The sequence below is a fragment of the Crocuta crocuta genome, unplaced genomic scaffold (assembly GCF_008692635.1).
Source record: "Crocuta crocuta isolate KB4526 unplaced genomic scaffold, BGI_CrCroc_1.0 scaffold35, whole genome shotgun sequence".
Lineage (NCBI taxonomy): Eukaryota > Metazoa > Chordata > Mammalia > Carnivora > Hyaenidae > Crocuta > Crocuta crocuta.
The window spans coordinates 5082944-5097736 of NW_027530625.1; the positions used below are offsets into that span (position 1 = coordinate 5082944).

The 14793-nt window shown below is 54.3% G+C and overlaps 1 protein-coding gene across 1 annotated transcript in view; it reads right to left on the reverse strand.

Annotated features, from left to right (window-relative positions):
- Window positions 1-8880, reverse strand: part of CIZ1 (CDKN1A interacting zinc finger protein 1) — a 15496-nt gene extending 6616 nt beyond the window's left edge. Inside the window, exons 1-10 of the mRNA XM_077768306.1 lie at window positions 8773-8880; window positions 8136-8274; window positions 7785-7900; window positions 6221-6292; window positions 4415-4644; window positions 2177-2255; window positions 1878-1986; window positions 749-1365; window positions 434-552; window positions 3-91 (exon numbers count right to left, since the gene is read on the reverse strand). Coding sequence (XP_077624432.1) covers window positions 3-91; window positions 434-552; window positions 749-1365; window positions 1878-1986; window positions 2177-2255; window positions 4415-4644; window positions 6221-6292; window positions 7785-7900; window positions 8136-8269 — 1565 coding nt within the window. The 5' untranslated portion in view covers window positions 8270-8274; window positions 8773-8880. The remainder of the gene's footprint in view (window positions 1-2; window positions 92-433; window positions 553-748; window positions 1366-1877; window positions 1987-2176; window positions 2256-4414; window positions 4645-6220; window positions 6293-7784; window positions 7901-8135; window positions 8275-8772) is intronic.
- Window positions 8881-14793: the final 5913 nt, after the last annotated feature.

Here is a 14793-nt window from a genome sequence, read left to right on the forward strand (position 1 = left end):
GGGGTGCAGGCGGGAGGGGGGCTGTGCTGAAGGCCCGGCTGTCACTGCTCTGCAGGATGGTGACCTTCAGGGAGCCCCCGGCACCCCACACCTGCACCAGGAGCAGGGGCAGGGCTACTAGAGCAGTGCTCCCCCTCCGTGCTTTCTCCACTGGAGCAGTGCGCCGCCTGACAGGGGACCAAGGGCTCTAGTCCGGGGACCCGCAGGTGGGCAGGGACTTGTCCCCAAAAGTACCTCTAGCTCTCCAGAGCAAAGGCATGTGAAGGCAGCACACGAGCACAGGAGCCTGACGACCCGCCATCCAACCCCGTCTCCTCTGCCCACGGCCCCGGCAGAGGGCGGCTGTCACCTTTCACGGGTGGGGAAACGTGAAGGGTCCTCCCGCCACTGGGCCCCGCGGTAAGCACGCAGCCGCGGTAGCACGTCTACCCACCCCTAGCATCTCTCTTGCTCTTTTTTCACATTCTCCCACATCCAGGCCGCTGGTCAACTCCTCCTGGCTCTCCACACTGACCTGGGCGCCCCCTGGCTCTGGCGAGGCCTCCTCCAGGCCTGAAACGACAGAGGGGTCTGTCTCCCACCCGGGCCCAGAGCGATCTGGGCCTGAGAGCCACTGTTTCTACCCACAGCTGGGACCTTGAAGCCTCTGGGGGGAGGAGGGCGGGGGACAGCGCCAGGGGAAAGGCAAAGGGTCCAGGCAGGGAGAGCTGTCCCATCACAGGGCACCTGGGAGCCAGTGCTCACTGACCTGCTCCAGCATCTCTCGGATCTGGCGGTGTCTCCGGCACCGTGGAATGAACCGGAACGGGGCCTTGCTCCGAAGCCGGCATGGACACCTGCGGCCGGGTCTGAGGCTGCCCCTCAGCCCGGTCAGGCGGCTGCACGGGAGGCTGTCCTGGTGGCTGCTCTGGTGGCGGGACCTGAGGATATGTCTGCGTCTGTGCCTGCTTCTGCAGCTGCGGCTGCACCTGCCCCGGGGGCTGGGAACGTGCCTTTGGCTGCACCTGTTTCGGTGGCTCGGCCTCCTTCTGCACCTGCTGCGGCGGCACCTGCTGCGAGGGCACCTGCTGCGGCACCAAGTGGTCTGGAGAGGTCTGCGTCTGTGCCTGCTTCTGCAGCTTGGGCCGCGCCTGGATGTCCCCTGGAGGCGGTGGCGTCTGTGGCGGCGTCTGCGGCGGCGTCTGCGGCTGCACTTGGGCCTGGATCTGCAGAACCCGCGGCTGGAATCGCGGCAGCACTCTGGCTTCCGGTGGCTCGGGCAGCAGCTCAGGTGTCTGGGTCTGCTTCGGGGCGGTGGCCCGGGCCTGAGGCTGGACCTTCGCCTGCAGCTGCCCGGGGGGTCCCTTCGCTGTGGGCAACTCCGAGCTAGAGAGGATTGAAAGAGATCTTCCAGTGTCTCCCAGTTGGCCCCAGGGGCTCCTCACAAAGGCCAGGACCCAAGTGCAGTCCTAGTTGTAGCACATGCGAGCCGGGCATTTGGGCAAGAGCCTCTCCAGCTCTCCAGGCCTCAGTTGTACCTAAATAAATGGGGAGGATCACTCACCCCCACCTCCCACCATCTGCTATTATGTATCCAAGGCCCTGCAAAGCCGCCCATCCTCTGCACAGTCTGAGGTCCCAGATGCACACATTCACCCCTCCGATCTGGCCACCTAGCCTGCCTCTGGGTGACTCAGACCGGGGGGACTCTCTGGCCTGGGGCCTTCCCAAGTAAGATGCAGAATTGGGTTTGACCTTCCTCCAAGCCAAAGGTCAAGGCCCTTTCCTTATTCCAGCTCCCTATAAAGGGTCCCGACCGTCAGCTACACCCACCCCCCCGAGCTTCGCAACAAGAGTACAGGGCACCTGGGTCCGGACAGGTTTTCAGCATCAGTTACCTCTTTGACTTCTTAGCCGGTGGCTCAGTTTCCTCACAAGACTCGGGCTCAGGTGCTAGAGAGTGTGTCTCCTTAGCAATGCCATCTGGGCAGGGTGGGGAATCTTGGTCTGGAATGGAGGGCAGATGAGTGACCGCCAATGCCATGAGCAGCACAAACTAGCTCCTCGAGATGGGGCCTGGCCGCCCCCCCACACCATCCCTGCCTCCCAGGTCTGCCTCCCGTCACCGTCACCGGCCCTGGACGTGTCTGCTCCAACCTGTGTCCCCTCCAGAGAGCCAGCAGCCTCCCTCCCTTACCTTCTGGTGTGTCTGTTTCGGACTCAACAGCTTCCTCAGACCCCTCTGGGGGGTCTGACTTGTCTTCCACGGGTGTTGTCTGAGAAGAAGAATCCTGCTTCCTTTCAGAAACTGTCTTTGACATCTGCCAGCCACCCCTGTAAGCAACCCCCTGGTCCAAGGGCAGCTGCAACAGTCCCGCAGGGGGTGAAGAGCTGCCCAGAGACCATCCTCAGCACCCCGGGAATCCTGTCTAGGCTACCTGGCTGTTAACTCAGGTTTGGGGGACACGGAGCCCCCTCCTGGCCGGCCCAAGGTGCTGCCTCCTGACTCCCCAACCTTCTAACATGCAAATCATGTCTTTTGTCTCTCTCAGGCTGAAACCCTCCTGTGGCTCCTCCAATTCTAGAGTATTCCTTCCTTACCCAAGCCTGACCCAATCTGCCCTCTGCCCCCCACACCCCCCACCTCCAACCAGCTGTCCCCACTCTCCCCCTCGCCCTCTCTATGTCCACACTGGCCTTCTCTCTGGTTCTCCCAAGTCCTAGGCCTCTCCCTGTCCCAGGGCTTCACCCAGAGCCTCAAAGGCACTTCTTGCCGGAAGCCCTCCTGACCCGATAGAGCCTTAACACAGGCCCCCAGAAGACCTTAGACTTCCTTTCTGTGGCCTTTTCCACAATCTGAATTGGTGGGGATATTATTTGCGTTAATGCCTTACCACTGCCACCACCCTCCTCCCCAGCCTAAGACCTCCAAGGAGGATCAGGCCAGTCACGCCATCGGTACCACTGTGGCTCCGACCAGACTCACAGTTGTTTGCAAAATACATGCATGGCTCTGGCTGGTCCCGGGCACTCCAGTTAGTCCCAGGAGCCTGCCTGCAGGCTCCGCCCCTCCTCCTAAGCCCGAGGAACTAGTGCTGAGCTCAAACGTGCACCCCATCAGGACTCCATGCCCTTCAGAAACTGCCTGGCTCTCACCCTGCGTGGCACGGGCCCTACTGGCCTGTAAATCAGAGGAGGCCCGAGCTCTGGGCACAAGACAGCCTCCACCGCACTCCCTGAGCCTCGGCCTTCCCATATGTAAAATGGGTACTGGATAACACAAGACAAGACCATGTTAGGAGGGGCCCGACGGGCAGGTTGGAGGCCGGGACCCTCTCTGGAGGGAAATGCTTCACCTCCAGACGTGGGCTGGCCTCAGAGCAGCCCAGAAAGGGGCGGGGGGAGTGCCAGACCTGCCCCCTGGAATGCTCTCAGAAGGGTGTCATCTGTGAGGGGCTGCCGGGACATTCAGGGACACGACAGTCCCAGAGAAGCTATTCCCTTGCAGGTCTCCTTGACTCTTTCTGCTTATGTCAGGAAGAGCCTCCTTCTAATGCCTTTCACCTTCTTGAGGGCCCAAGGAGCTGGGGGTGCAGCCCCAGAACCTTCTGATGGCAACAGTATAGAGTTTAGGGTCCTGTAAGGTTGTTTTACTGCACTACCTTTCTTTTGCTTCTGTATACAGCAATGAATTTGGACTGTGTGTGAAATTTCAGGTAGTGACACAATGTTTCCTTGGTAAATAAATGTAACTGAGGAGAAGCTAATTGATTTAAAACTCAGCTACTGTAGTCGGTAACCCCTGGCCGCAGGTGCTGGGCTTTTGAGTTCTCCAAAGGTAGCAAGCCAAACTGAGACACACGCCAGACTTTGAAGACTCAGTACAAAAGAAAAAGGAACACAAAATGCCTCGTTCGGTTTTGAAAATATTGATTGAGGTTGAAGTCATCGTGTTTTTTTGCGTAGTAAGTTAACTAAAATCTGTCTGCAAAATCTGTTCATCTCACTGGTTTCTTTTTACTTTGTTCATATACGATTGCTAAAGAAATTTAAATTCCACATACGGCTCATGTTTTATTTCTACAGGGCGGCGCTGATTTACAGAGAACGGTGACAGGACACCTAAGGCAAATACAGTGTTATGGGTCATTTGTATCTCCGTGTTGTTTATGAAGAGAGAAATATCAGGTAAATAATCGTACCGGTGGTGTTTGGATGTGGCAAAAATCACATCAGAGAGTCACAGAGATGTGAAATTTGGGGAGCACTAGACAAGTGCAACCCCTTCCCCCTTTTTACAGATGGGGAAACCGAGGACAAAAACGGATGTGGCCTGCCCAAGGGCCAAGTGTGCCAGAATGGATGGAGCTGGGCTGATACCAGGTATGACCTTCCCACGCCCGTCCCCACCTGCTGCGCCCTGGCCATCACTCACCTTGCGGTTGGGGGTGGTGCAGGAGGGGGTGCGTGCCTGTTTCTGGGGAGTCCGCCCTGCAAGGTTGATCTGGGAGGGGTTTATGGGGACCCCGACAGGAGGGGGCCCCAGCAAGGACTGCCGAGTGGCCTGAGGAAAGAACTGCTGTATATTTGGGGTGGCCAGCTGGGGGGGCGTGAGGCTGGGGCCTGTCAGGTTTGGGGTTGGCAGGTTGTAGCCACGGAGGTTACCTACGGGCAGCAGGAGCAGAAAAGAGGGATTACGACGTGGTTGGACGGTAGAGGCCAAGGTCAGGCATCGGCCCCCCAAAGCATCATGGTAACAACACAGATAACTTCAAAGGGGACCCTTCCCACACAAGGGCAGCCAGGGGAGGGAGATGAGAGCCAAAGGCCCACTCCCGCTTTGGGCATTAATGGTGAGGGGGCCGTAGGGCTCGTTTCCTGCTCTAGCTGAGGAGAGGAGAACTGCCATCCCCCTCTGCAGATGCCTCCCTGGTCAGCAGCTCGCGCAACCCCAGCAACCCCACGCACCCGCAGGCATGCTTTAGGGTACACCTTAAGGTATGTGAAAGACCCAGCACAGGGCCCATAGGGAGAACCAGCAAGTTGGCTGACTGGTCCCTGACCCCCATCCCTCTGCTCCTTCATCAAGTCTCCTGGGAACCAGGCACTTGCTAAGCACTTTCCATGCACGGCCTGCTACTCGGCCCAGCCACCATTGGGGTGGGTATTGTGATCTCTACCATTGACAAAACAGACACAGAGCAGAGGCGTGGCTTGCCCAAGGTCTCTGCACCTTCTGCCTTTGCCCCTCCCCGTGCTACCTAAGCCCTTCCGTAGCTCCCTGCTGCTTGGAAAGAAGCCCATTCCTCACCTTGCAGGGTCTGACCCTGCCCTCCTCCCAGAACTCCTCTCTTGCTCTTCTCCCCCTACACGTACCCACTACGCTTCAGCCATATGCTTCTGTGCATTGCCTCAATAAGCCTGGTTTCTTCCCACCTCTGGGCCTTTGCACATGCTGTTCCTTCTGCCTGGGCTGTTCAGCCCCCATTACCTCCCGGTCATCCTTCAGGCCTCCCTTTAGGTGTTTATCCTCTGAGAGGCCTTCCCACATCTTCTCTGTGTCCCCAGAGGCCCCAGGTTCTCTGTTCTAGGACCAGCTGCACAATTTCCTTGTCTGCTTCCCACTGCCCGCCACCCAACCACACTGGGAACTCCTTAAGGGCAGGCGCCTCATCTAACTCAGAGGCCCAGTGCTTAGGAAGTATTATAAAAGTTCAAATCCTTGCCCCCAAAGCTGGGACAGGAAGCACAGGGTCGAAGGCATGGGTCAGATGTGCTGTAAGAGCTAGTTCGAGTCCTATAGCCCAAGCTCTATGACCTAGAGCAAATCATTCCCCTCTTCTGAGCCTCAGTTCCCTCATCTGTACAATGGGATAGTAATAGTGCCTGATTCACTGCTTTATGAGCATCCAATGAGATATGCGAGTGTGCCTGGTACAGAGCAAGTGTTCAATTAACATCAAAACAAATACATGTGCACGTATGTGCCAAGAACCAACCGGCTCTTAAAAACAGTAAGATCAAGAAATCTAAAAGATCTAAAGGAAAAATAGACAAAGGACATGGACAAGTCACAAAAAGAAATATGAATGTTTAACAGACAAATATAAAACGTTTGGCTGCACTAGGACTCCGAGAAATGCAAACTAAAAGATTAATGATATAGCTTTTTTGCCAACCAAGTTAGTAAGTTGTATGCATATATACATATATATATATATATATAAAAAGCATATAATACCCAAGGTTGCCGTGGGCATGGTGAGACCCGCACTGTCAAACGTGGCTGGTGGCAATGCAAACTGGTCCAGTCCTTCGGGAAAGCAAGTTGGCAATACTTATCAAGAGCCATAAAACATCCACCACCCGACCCAGTCATCTACTTTTGGGAATCCAGTCTAAGAAAATAGTCTCAAACATGATATTCGTCCCAGGGTTATTTAAAACAGGAAAAAAAAAAAAACATGAAAAAAAGGAAAAAAAATAGCTGTATTTAGGTACATGAGAGCAAAATGAAACAGCTATTAAAAAATCATCTTTACAGAGACTGTCAAATCATCTGGAAAACAACCAAGTCATTCTACATCGACAATCAACCACAATCATATACAAATTCCCAAGTTTGTGCCTAGAAAAAAGGTGGGAGGAAGTACACCAAAATCTTCACCGGTGTCTTTGTTGTTGTCGTTTTCCTTCAGGAGGTGAGTGAGTCTATCTGTGACAATTGGGGTTTTCTTATCCTCTGAAATTTTTTTTTCCCTTTTCTTTGAAGAGTGTGACTTTTTAAATGGGAAAGAAAAGGGGGATGCGTACATATGTATACATCGTGGGTCCCGGTGTGTGCTTTTCTGTCTCCATCTATTTGTTGATCATTTGTCAGTCAACCCCAGGACCATCCCTGCCTATGTGGCAGGGCTGAAGAGTGACAGCCACCACATCTTCTGACCTGACAGCATACCCAGCGGGATGGCAGGATAGCCTAGTGTATGCAAGACCTGGGCTCTAATCCTCCCTCTAATCCACACCTACTCCCTGTAAGACTATGGGCACATGATTCCTCTCTAGGCCTCAGTTTTTTCATCTGTAAAATGGGATCATGAGTGTATCTGTTGTCAGCAGAGTCAAGGAATTGTGTATGTAAAGGTCTTAGCACAGTGCCCCGCCCAGAAGGACCACCCAGCAAGCCACAGCTACTGTCTGGGAGGGGCTGGGTCTGAACCTGAGCTGGCCCCAGGTCACTGGGCTCCTAAGATTACTCCCAAAGGGGCTGAGGTATCTGGAGCAGCATCTTAGAAGGAAGAGCTGCGAGACTGCTCTCCCCATGGGGAAACCGAGACAAGGGCACCGCCTTAATACACAGGGCTAGAGATGCCCACTCAGAGATCCAGGGGGTCAGGAGGCTCAGGCCTTAATCTACATGTGTGACCCGGGGAAAATGACTTCCCCCATCTCTGGACCTCAGCTTCCTCATCTGTCAAATGGGCCACTGGGGTGGGGTGTGGGGGGTCAAAATAGACCTCTTCACCCATCATTTCCTCTCATCTGAATGTGAGTGAGGGGTGCTGAGGACAGCCCACAGAGTCAGCACCATGGCCAAGGGCACACCTCGGTGATCAGCATAGGGCATCCAGCTGAGCAACTTTGGGACTTCCACCTCCTGGAGCTTCAGCATCATCTGCAAACTAGGACGCTGACAGTAGCTCTCCCCCAGAGTCAGCGTGTGCACCTGGGGGAGATCGAGCGGACACGGGGCGATGCCAGGGCACCGCCACGAAGATGCAGAGGGGAGGGGCCAGTAGCCCTACCTTGCAACTGCTGCAGAAGCAAAGCCCTCTGTAGCACCGAGCCGTTGAGGAGGGAGGCGGGGCTGGCGCCTGGGAGGTTCAGGAGCTGCGGCTGTGGCTGCTGTTGGGGCAGCCCCCTGTGTGTTGGGAGGGGGGCGTCAGAGGGCTTCGGGAGAGCCGGCCCTTCCCTCCTCCCTTCACCTCCATTCTCTGCCCCCCTCTCGGGCAGACGGAGGAACCCATTGGGGCGGGAACTGATGGCTCCCAGGACTGAAACAGGGACGCCCCTGGGACAAAGGGCTGGGATAGGGTCACAACAGGGGCCTGAGTGGCGGGGACTGGAGCCGCCCACCTCTCCAGAGGGGAACTCACCTGCTGACGGCCATGGGCAGGGGCGCCTGCGGTGGGGACTGCTGGAGCAGCTGCTGGAGCTGGAGCAGCTGCTGCTGCTGGAGCTGCTGTTGCTGCAGCTGCTGCAGCTGCTGCTGCTGCTGCTGGTTGAACATGGTGGCTGAAGGGAGGACGCAGAATCAGGCGGGATTCCTCTTTCCACGCCCCGCCCCCTGCCCACGGCCCTCAAATACCTGCCCGCTGAGCCTCACCGCTACACTCCAGTCTTGCCAAGAGCATGCCCATCTGCACCCTCATGCTTTCAATAACCCCCTCCTCCCGCCACTTTCCCGTAAATCCTGTTGACAGCCCCTCCCTCAAATGCCCAGCCCCGCCTGCCATCTCCCCGACTCCGAAGGCTCCGTCTCTCCAGGGGCGTCCTACCCAAATGCACCTCCACCCCCCACCGCAGCCTTTCTCGCGCCATCACGTCCCGATGCCAGCCCTTCTCCACGACAACCCCACCCTCTTCCTCGCGCCTGTGTCAAAAACAGCACCACCCCCCCAACCTTTCGCTTTGGCCTCCGAACAAAGTGGGAGGAAGGCTTCCCTCCCCATTCAGTTAACCCCTTTCTCTGCAGATCCAGCCAGCCTTACACACCAAATCCGGTCACCCCACCTGCCCGCGACGCCCTCAGCTTCCATCCAAGGGGCTCCTAACCCTTCCGTGCGTCCCCCAGCCGCGCTCGGCCCGGCAGAGCGGGCGGGGCTGCCCGAGCGCTCGGTTCCTTCGGGGCCTGGCCGCTTGGAAGGCCAGTCTGCGGACCGGAGTGCAGCAGCGCCCTCTGGAGGCCGGGAGGACCCGGTGCCGCGGGCCAGGGCGCAAGATCCTGCCCCCAGCTCGCGTCCCGCGGCGGAGGCGGCACCCGCTTACCCGGCGCCTTGGCTGCGGCTGGGGGGGCTCGGGGCTGCGANTCCGCCCCGGGAACCCGCGGCTCCGACCCCGAGGTCGGTCTGTCGCCCGGAGGGGTCTGTCGTTTGGTGGGGACATCGCGGGCTACTTCGAGGAGGACCGTCCCCAACCGACCTCCCCGCGGCCGCCACCGTCCCGCGATCCTGGGGCTCCGCGCGGGGCTGCGGTGGGAGGGGCCGTGCAGACGGCCGCGGCACATTCGGGGACCGAGACCGGGCGAGAGGGTGACCAACCCAGCGGGCAGAAGAATTTGCCCTCAAAGAGGGTGGCGAGGTCCGTCTGAAGGGTTTTATTCGATTTGACTCGGGAGGGGGTGAGGAGGGCTGAGTTCGCTTATTAAAAACGGCGCTCATTCTGACCCTGAAATTGTCCTGCCCCAAGGACCCTTTAATTACGATTCGTTCGCGCATCCCAACGCCCCTCTCCTTGGTCCCCATGTGGAGTCACTGAGCCAGACGACCCGCGGTTACTAAGTAGCGATCCCTTTTCCCTTTTCTATTACCTAAAGTCTTCAATACAGGTAACAGCCGGGGGCAATCCCCTTCTTTTGCAATAAGCGCCAGCTGTGCGCGGACACCGCGCAGGGTGGCGCTAGAGGCGCGCAGATTCGAGGCCCGCCCTGCGCGCTTGGCCGCGGAGCCCCGCCAGCCAATCCCCGCAGTCGTGCGACAAGCTCCGTGCTAAAGCTCCCACCGACTCCCTGCAGCCCCCGGTAGCCGCACTAGTGCCTAATTCCGCCCGGATTTAGAGACGCGAAAGTGGCTCAGCGTGACCACAGCGGGAGGCTGGGGCCCGAGTCAGCAGGGCGTGGCGCCCTTGGGCGGAAGGGCAGCCTGGAGCCTTTGAAGGCCTGGCCTTGGGCTTCACCCCTGCAGGGGATAGAGCGCTAGAGCAGGGAAAGGGAGCATCCCATCCGCCAGGATTAGAAAACTCGGTGAGAACCGAGACCGAGGCAATGGTAAGAGAGAGAAGGGGCCGAGTCAAGACCGCTGAGGCTTCCACCCAGGTCGAAGCACCTGGTCTGGGTGTCAGCGGAAGTTGGAGAAATTGAATGGGGGCTCCTTCTGGTTAGGTGACCGAGGCTGACAGGGGAGTCCTCTCTGAGCCGGTTTCTTCTTCCCTCCCAGGGTGGGCGTGAGAATAATATTACGTAATGCTTAGTACTGCCACTTGACACAGAGTGAGTTTAGCAAATTGCCAAAGTAAAAAACAAACAAACAAAAATTAAAAATAATGTTCATGCTGGTGATCCTGTGTTGATTCATCTTTCTGAAAAGCAATCTGCAAATTCTCCGTCAAGACTATTGACGTGTTCTGCCCTTCGACCTGGTAACCCCTCTTACAGGAAACTTGCCCAAGAAACTAATCAGAAACAAGACTTTTTAAAGCCAGTAGGTCATTCATGGAAATATTACTGATAATAGCTGTCTGGAAAGTAATCAACTTTAGGGGAACAGCTAGGTAAATCATAGGGTCTGCCTCTTAAGGAGTGGCACACAGCCATGAGAAATTATGCTCCCTGGGGCTCCTGGGTGGCTCAGTCGGTTGAGTGTGGGACTTTGGCTCAGGTCATGATCTCATGGTTCATGGGTTCAGCCTGCATCAGGCTCTGTGCTGACAGTTCAGAGCCTGGAGCCTGCTTCAGATTCTGTATTTCTCTCTCTCTCTCTCTCTCTCTCTCTCTCTCTCTGCCCCTCCCCTGCTTACTCTCCGTCTCTCAAAAATGAAGAAACGTTACAAATTTTTTTTAAAATATGCTTTCAAAGCCCAAATGTCCATCAACCGGTGAACAGATAAAGAAGACGTGGTATATGTATTCAATAGAATATTGCTTGGCGATCAAAAAGAATGAAATCCTGCCATTTGCAACAGCGTGGATGGAACCAGAGTATATTATGCTAGGCAAAATAAGTCAGTCAGAGAAAGACAAATATGATTTCATTCAGGGAGTTTAAGATAAAAACAGATGAACATAAGGGAAGGGAAGCAAAGATAATATAAAAACAGAGAGGGAGACAAACTGTCAGAGACTCTTAAATACAGAGAACAAACAGGTTTGGTGAGGTGTTAGGTGGGAGGAAGGGGTAAAGGGGTGAGGGGCATTAAGGAGCACACTGGTTGGGATGAGCACTGGGTGTTATATGTAAGTGATGAATCACTAAATTCTATTCCTGAAAATAAATAAATATATTTTGATTTAAAAAAAGAAATTATGCTTTCAAAGGGTTTGTAAACACTCACGATATGATGTGAAGTGAACTCAGCAGGCTACAAAACTGCATACACAATTATGATCCTGGTTTTGGAAAAAATAAATATGTGTGTAGTGGAGGGTTTTCACTTTCCTTTCTTCTGATTTGCTGTGATGGGTTTGGATGAATTTGGGAAGGGAGTGGATTTTTTAATTTTTTTTTTTTTTACATTTTTAATTTATTTTTGAGAGACAGAGTGAGACAGACAGTGAACTGGGGAGGGGCAGAGAGAGAAGGAAACACAGAATCTGAAACAGGCTCCAGGCTCTGAGCTAGCTGTCAGCACAGAGTCCAACGCGGGGCTCGAACCCACGAACCATGAGATCATGACCTGAGCTGAAGTCAGACACTCAACCGACTGAGCCACTCAGGAGCCCTGGGAGTGAACTTTTAAAATGTATATGACTTTGCTCTGATTCCTTGAAGACCAAACAGAGTAGCTGGTAATTCACTGGGGACCCTGTTCAGCACTAGACTCATGTTAATTGCTTTTAACCAATACTTTGCTGGCAAAGCCCCACCAGTGGATGAGGTTCAGAGGCAGAAGAGAAGCCCCATCTCCTTGCATCTGAAATGAAGTCTGAGGCTGTACCATCACCTGGAGGCCTCTTTCTTGCCTCTAATTCAAGCTGTGCCTTTATTATGTAATAAACTCTCATACTCATGTAGACCTATGTCCAGACCTATTCTGCTCCAGGAATTTACCTGTCTCTTTCCAAGCTGCTACTACATATGTGATTATTACGGTTTTGGAATATATTTTAATGCTTCATAGCACAAGCCCCCAGCACAGTCATGCTTTATAAAAAAAAAAAAATGTCTTGCCGATTCCTAGTCATCTAACATTTTTCCCCCAGGTAAATCATAGAATGATTTTGTTAAACCCCTCTCCCAACCCCCCCCCACCAGATCCCAAGGTGCATATAATAATATATATCAGGGTTTCTCCAACTTCAATAGGAGTTGAAGGAATAGGGTATCTGGGGAAGGAATAGGAATCTCTTGGGGCTCATGGTTCTTGTTAATTGCACGTTGTGACCCAGCAGGTCATGAGTAGAGTGTGAGCTTCTACATTTCTGACAAACTCCAGGTGCGACCCTGCATCAGTGATACAGGAAGACCAGACCTATAGTATGATCCCATGTCTGTGAAAACAAAATGAAATAAAATGAATATATATGGGAAAGCCCAGAGAATAAACACTATAACAACTATAAGGGCTGCCCCCCTCCCCGGGGTGGCTCAGTCAGTTAAGCATCCGACTCTTGATTTCAGCTCAGGTCATGATCCCAGGGATGTGGGATCAAGCCCCGAACTGGGCTCTGCACTGAGTGTGGAGCCTGCTTGAGATTCTCTCTCTCTCTCTCTCTCTCTCTCTCTCTCTCTCTCTCTCTCCCCTCTGCTCCTCTCTCCCCCCTCTAAAATAATACTAATAATTAAAATTATAAATAATGGTTATCCGTGGGTAGGAGGATGACCAGAAGCTTTCAAATACTCTGTAAAGTCTCTGACGGTAAGTTTCACTACTGTAATTAGGGAAAGCAACCCAGCCGTGATAGCACCCCCTCCGGGCAGACATCTGTAAACTGCACCCCCTCCCCAAACTAATGGCTCCACTCCAGGCTTCCTCTCTGGCCTCTCTGGTTCTCGGAGCATCATAAAGGGGCTGGCTCTACACAGCTCCTCAAGATGAGCATCGTGCATAGCTGATGCTCCTGCTGCCCGGAGGGCTCAAAGCGCTGGTTTAATGAAGTTCTCCTGAGCACCAGGCCAGGGCCAGGCCTTCACAGGGATTCTATTGTCTCATTATCCCCATTACCTGGATTAGATAACTGAGGCCCAGAGACATAAAAGCACCTGAATCACACAGCTTGACTAAAGCGCAGGCCAGGCTCCTGGGGCAGGACCTGCTCAGTCTCCTCTGCTTGCTGCGAACCCCACCCCGACCTAGACGTCCATGTGGGTCATTTCCTTACTTCCTTCAGGTCTCTGCTCACATTATTACCAGAATCCCACTCTCACCACCCTAAACAAAGAGCAACCTTCCCTTGCCCCTGCCTCCCCCCAGCTTTCTTACTTTCCAAAGCACCCATCACGATCTGACGGAATCATATCCACTGGCTTATGTGTACTTTATCGGTCTTTTTTTCCATATAAGGGTAAGGACCTTGTTTAGTTTGCTCATTGCTTTATCTCTGGGGTCTAGCATAGTGCCTGGCTCAGTTAATAGGCATTAAATGGGTGAGTGAATGACAGTCTCTGATTCCCAGGTCACTGCCCTCCCAGCAGTGCCCCCCTCCCCTCGCATTCACAAACAGGGTGACCTGCTGATGCGCAGTAGCAAAGGGTAGGCTGACCTCTCTTCCCTAGACTCCTTGTCCAAATGAGGTTCCTTAAATGCAGAGGTGGGTGGCTGGGCCTGGGGCCCCTGGTCTCTCCGTGTGAAAGGGATAGATAGGGTAGGGCTGTAGGAGTCCTGGATTCAAATCCCAGGTTTACCACCCCCTGATGGATTGGGGCAAAGTCTGCCACTCTCGGACGAGAAGTCCCAACTCTCGGAAGAAGGCCTTGCAAGAATCAGGGCCCTTGTACTTGCTCTTCATTCAGCCTGGCCGGCTCTCCCCTCCTGATCTGCCTGTGGTTGGCTCCTTCTCACCATCTAGCTCTCTTCTCAAATGTCACCTTTTCAGAGAACCACCCAACTCTTTCCAGGCTAAGTAGACCTGTGCACCCACACAGGTACCTCTCTTCGGATCCTGTTTTTTTCTCCCATCACTATTGGTATAAAGTATTTTCACTCTATTTCATTTACTTAGTTATTCATTTACCATCTCCGGCACCCAGTGTAAGATCTATGAGGGTGGAGACATTGTTGGTCTTGTTTATTGCTGTATTTCTACTGCCTATAACAGGGACTGGCTTTTGGTAGGTGCTCAATATTTGTTGAAATAATGTTCTTTCTCCTTCTAGAAACAGAGAAACTGAAACCCAAAGGCGGGAAGGGGCATGCCGCCATGAATTAGTGTCAGAACCTAGAGTAGAAAGCAATAAGGCCAAGTGGCACTCCAGGTCAGGATACTGTGACCTTGAAGGAGAGCCATCTCTTTCCAAGCCTCAGTTTTCTCATCTGTAAGATGGAGTGAGACAGGCATGACCACTATCCGAGAGGCCACGTACTAGGGGTACACCTCGCCCATTTCCAGGAAAGATATCGCTATGCGGCACCAGAGCCCCCCAGACACGGCTCAAGCGCCCCAAAAGCCGCAGACGGAGGAAACTACAATCCCCATGGTGCCGCAGGCTGCACCTGCGCACCGCTGCCATCCCGCAGCGCCGTGGGCGCCCTCTGGCGGCGTCCTAGCGCAGAGCTCTGCTCCACTCCCGGAGGGGCGGGGGGTCCGCGGCGCAGGCAGTCGGAGCGCGCGGCTGCAGCAGCGGAGCCAGAGCCGGGAGCCGGAGCGGCGGCGGGAGCGGA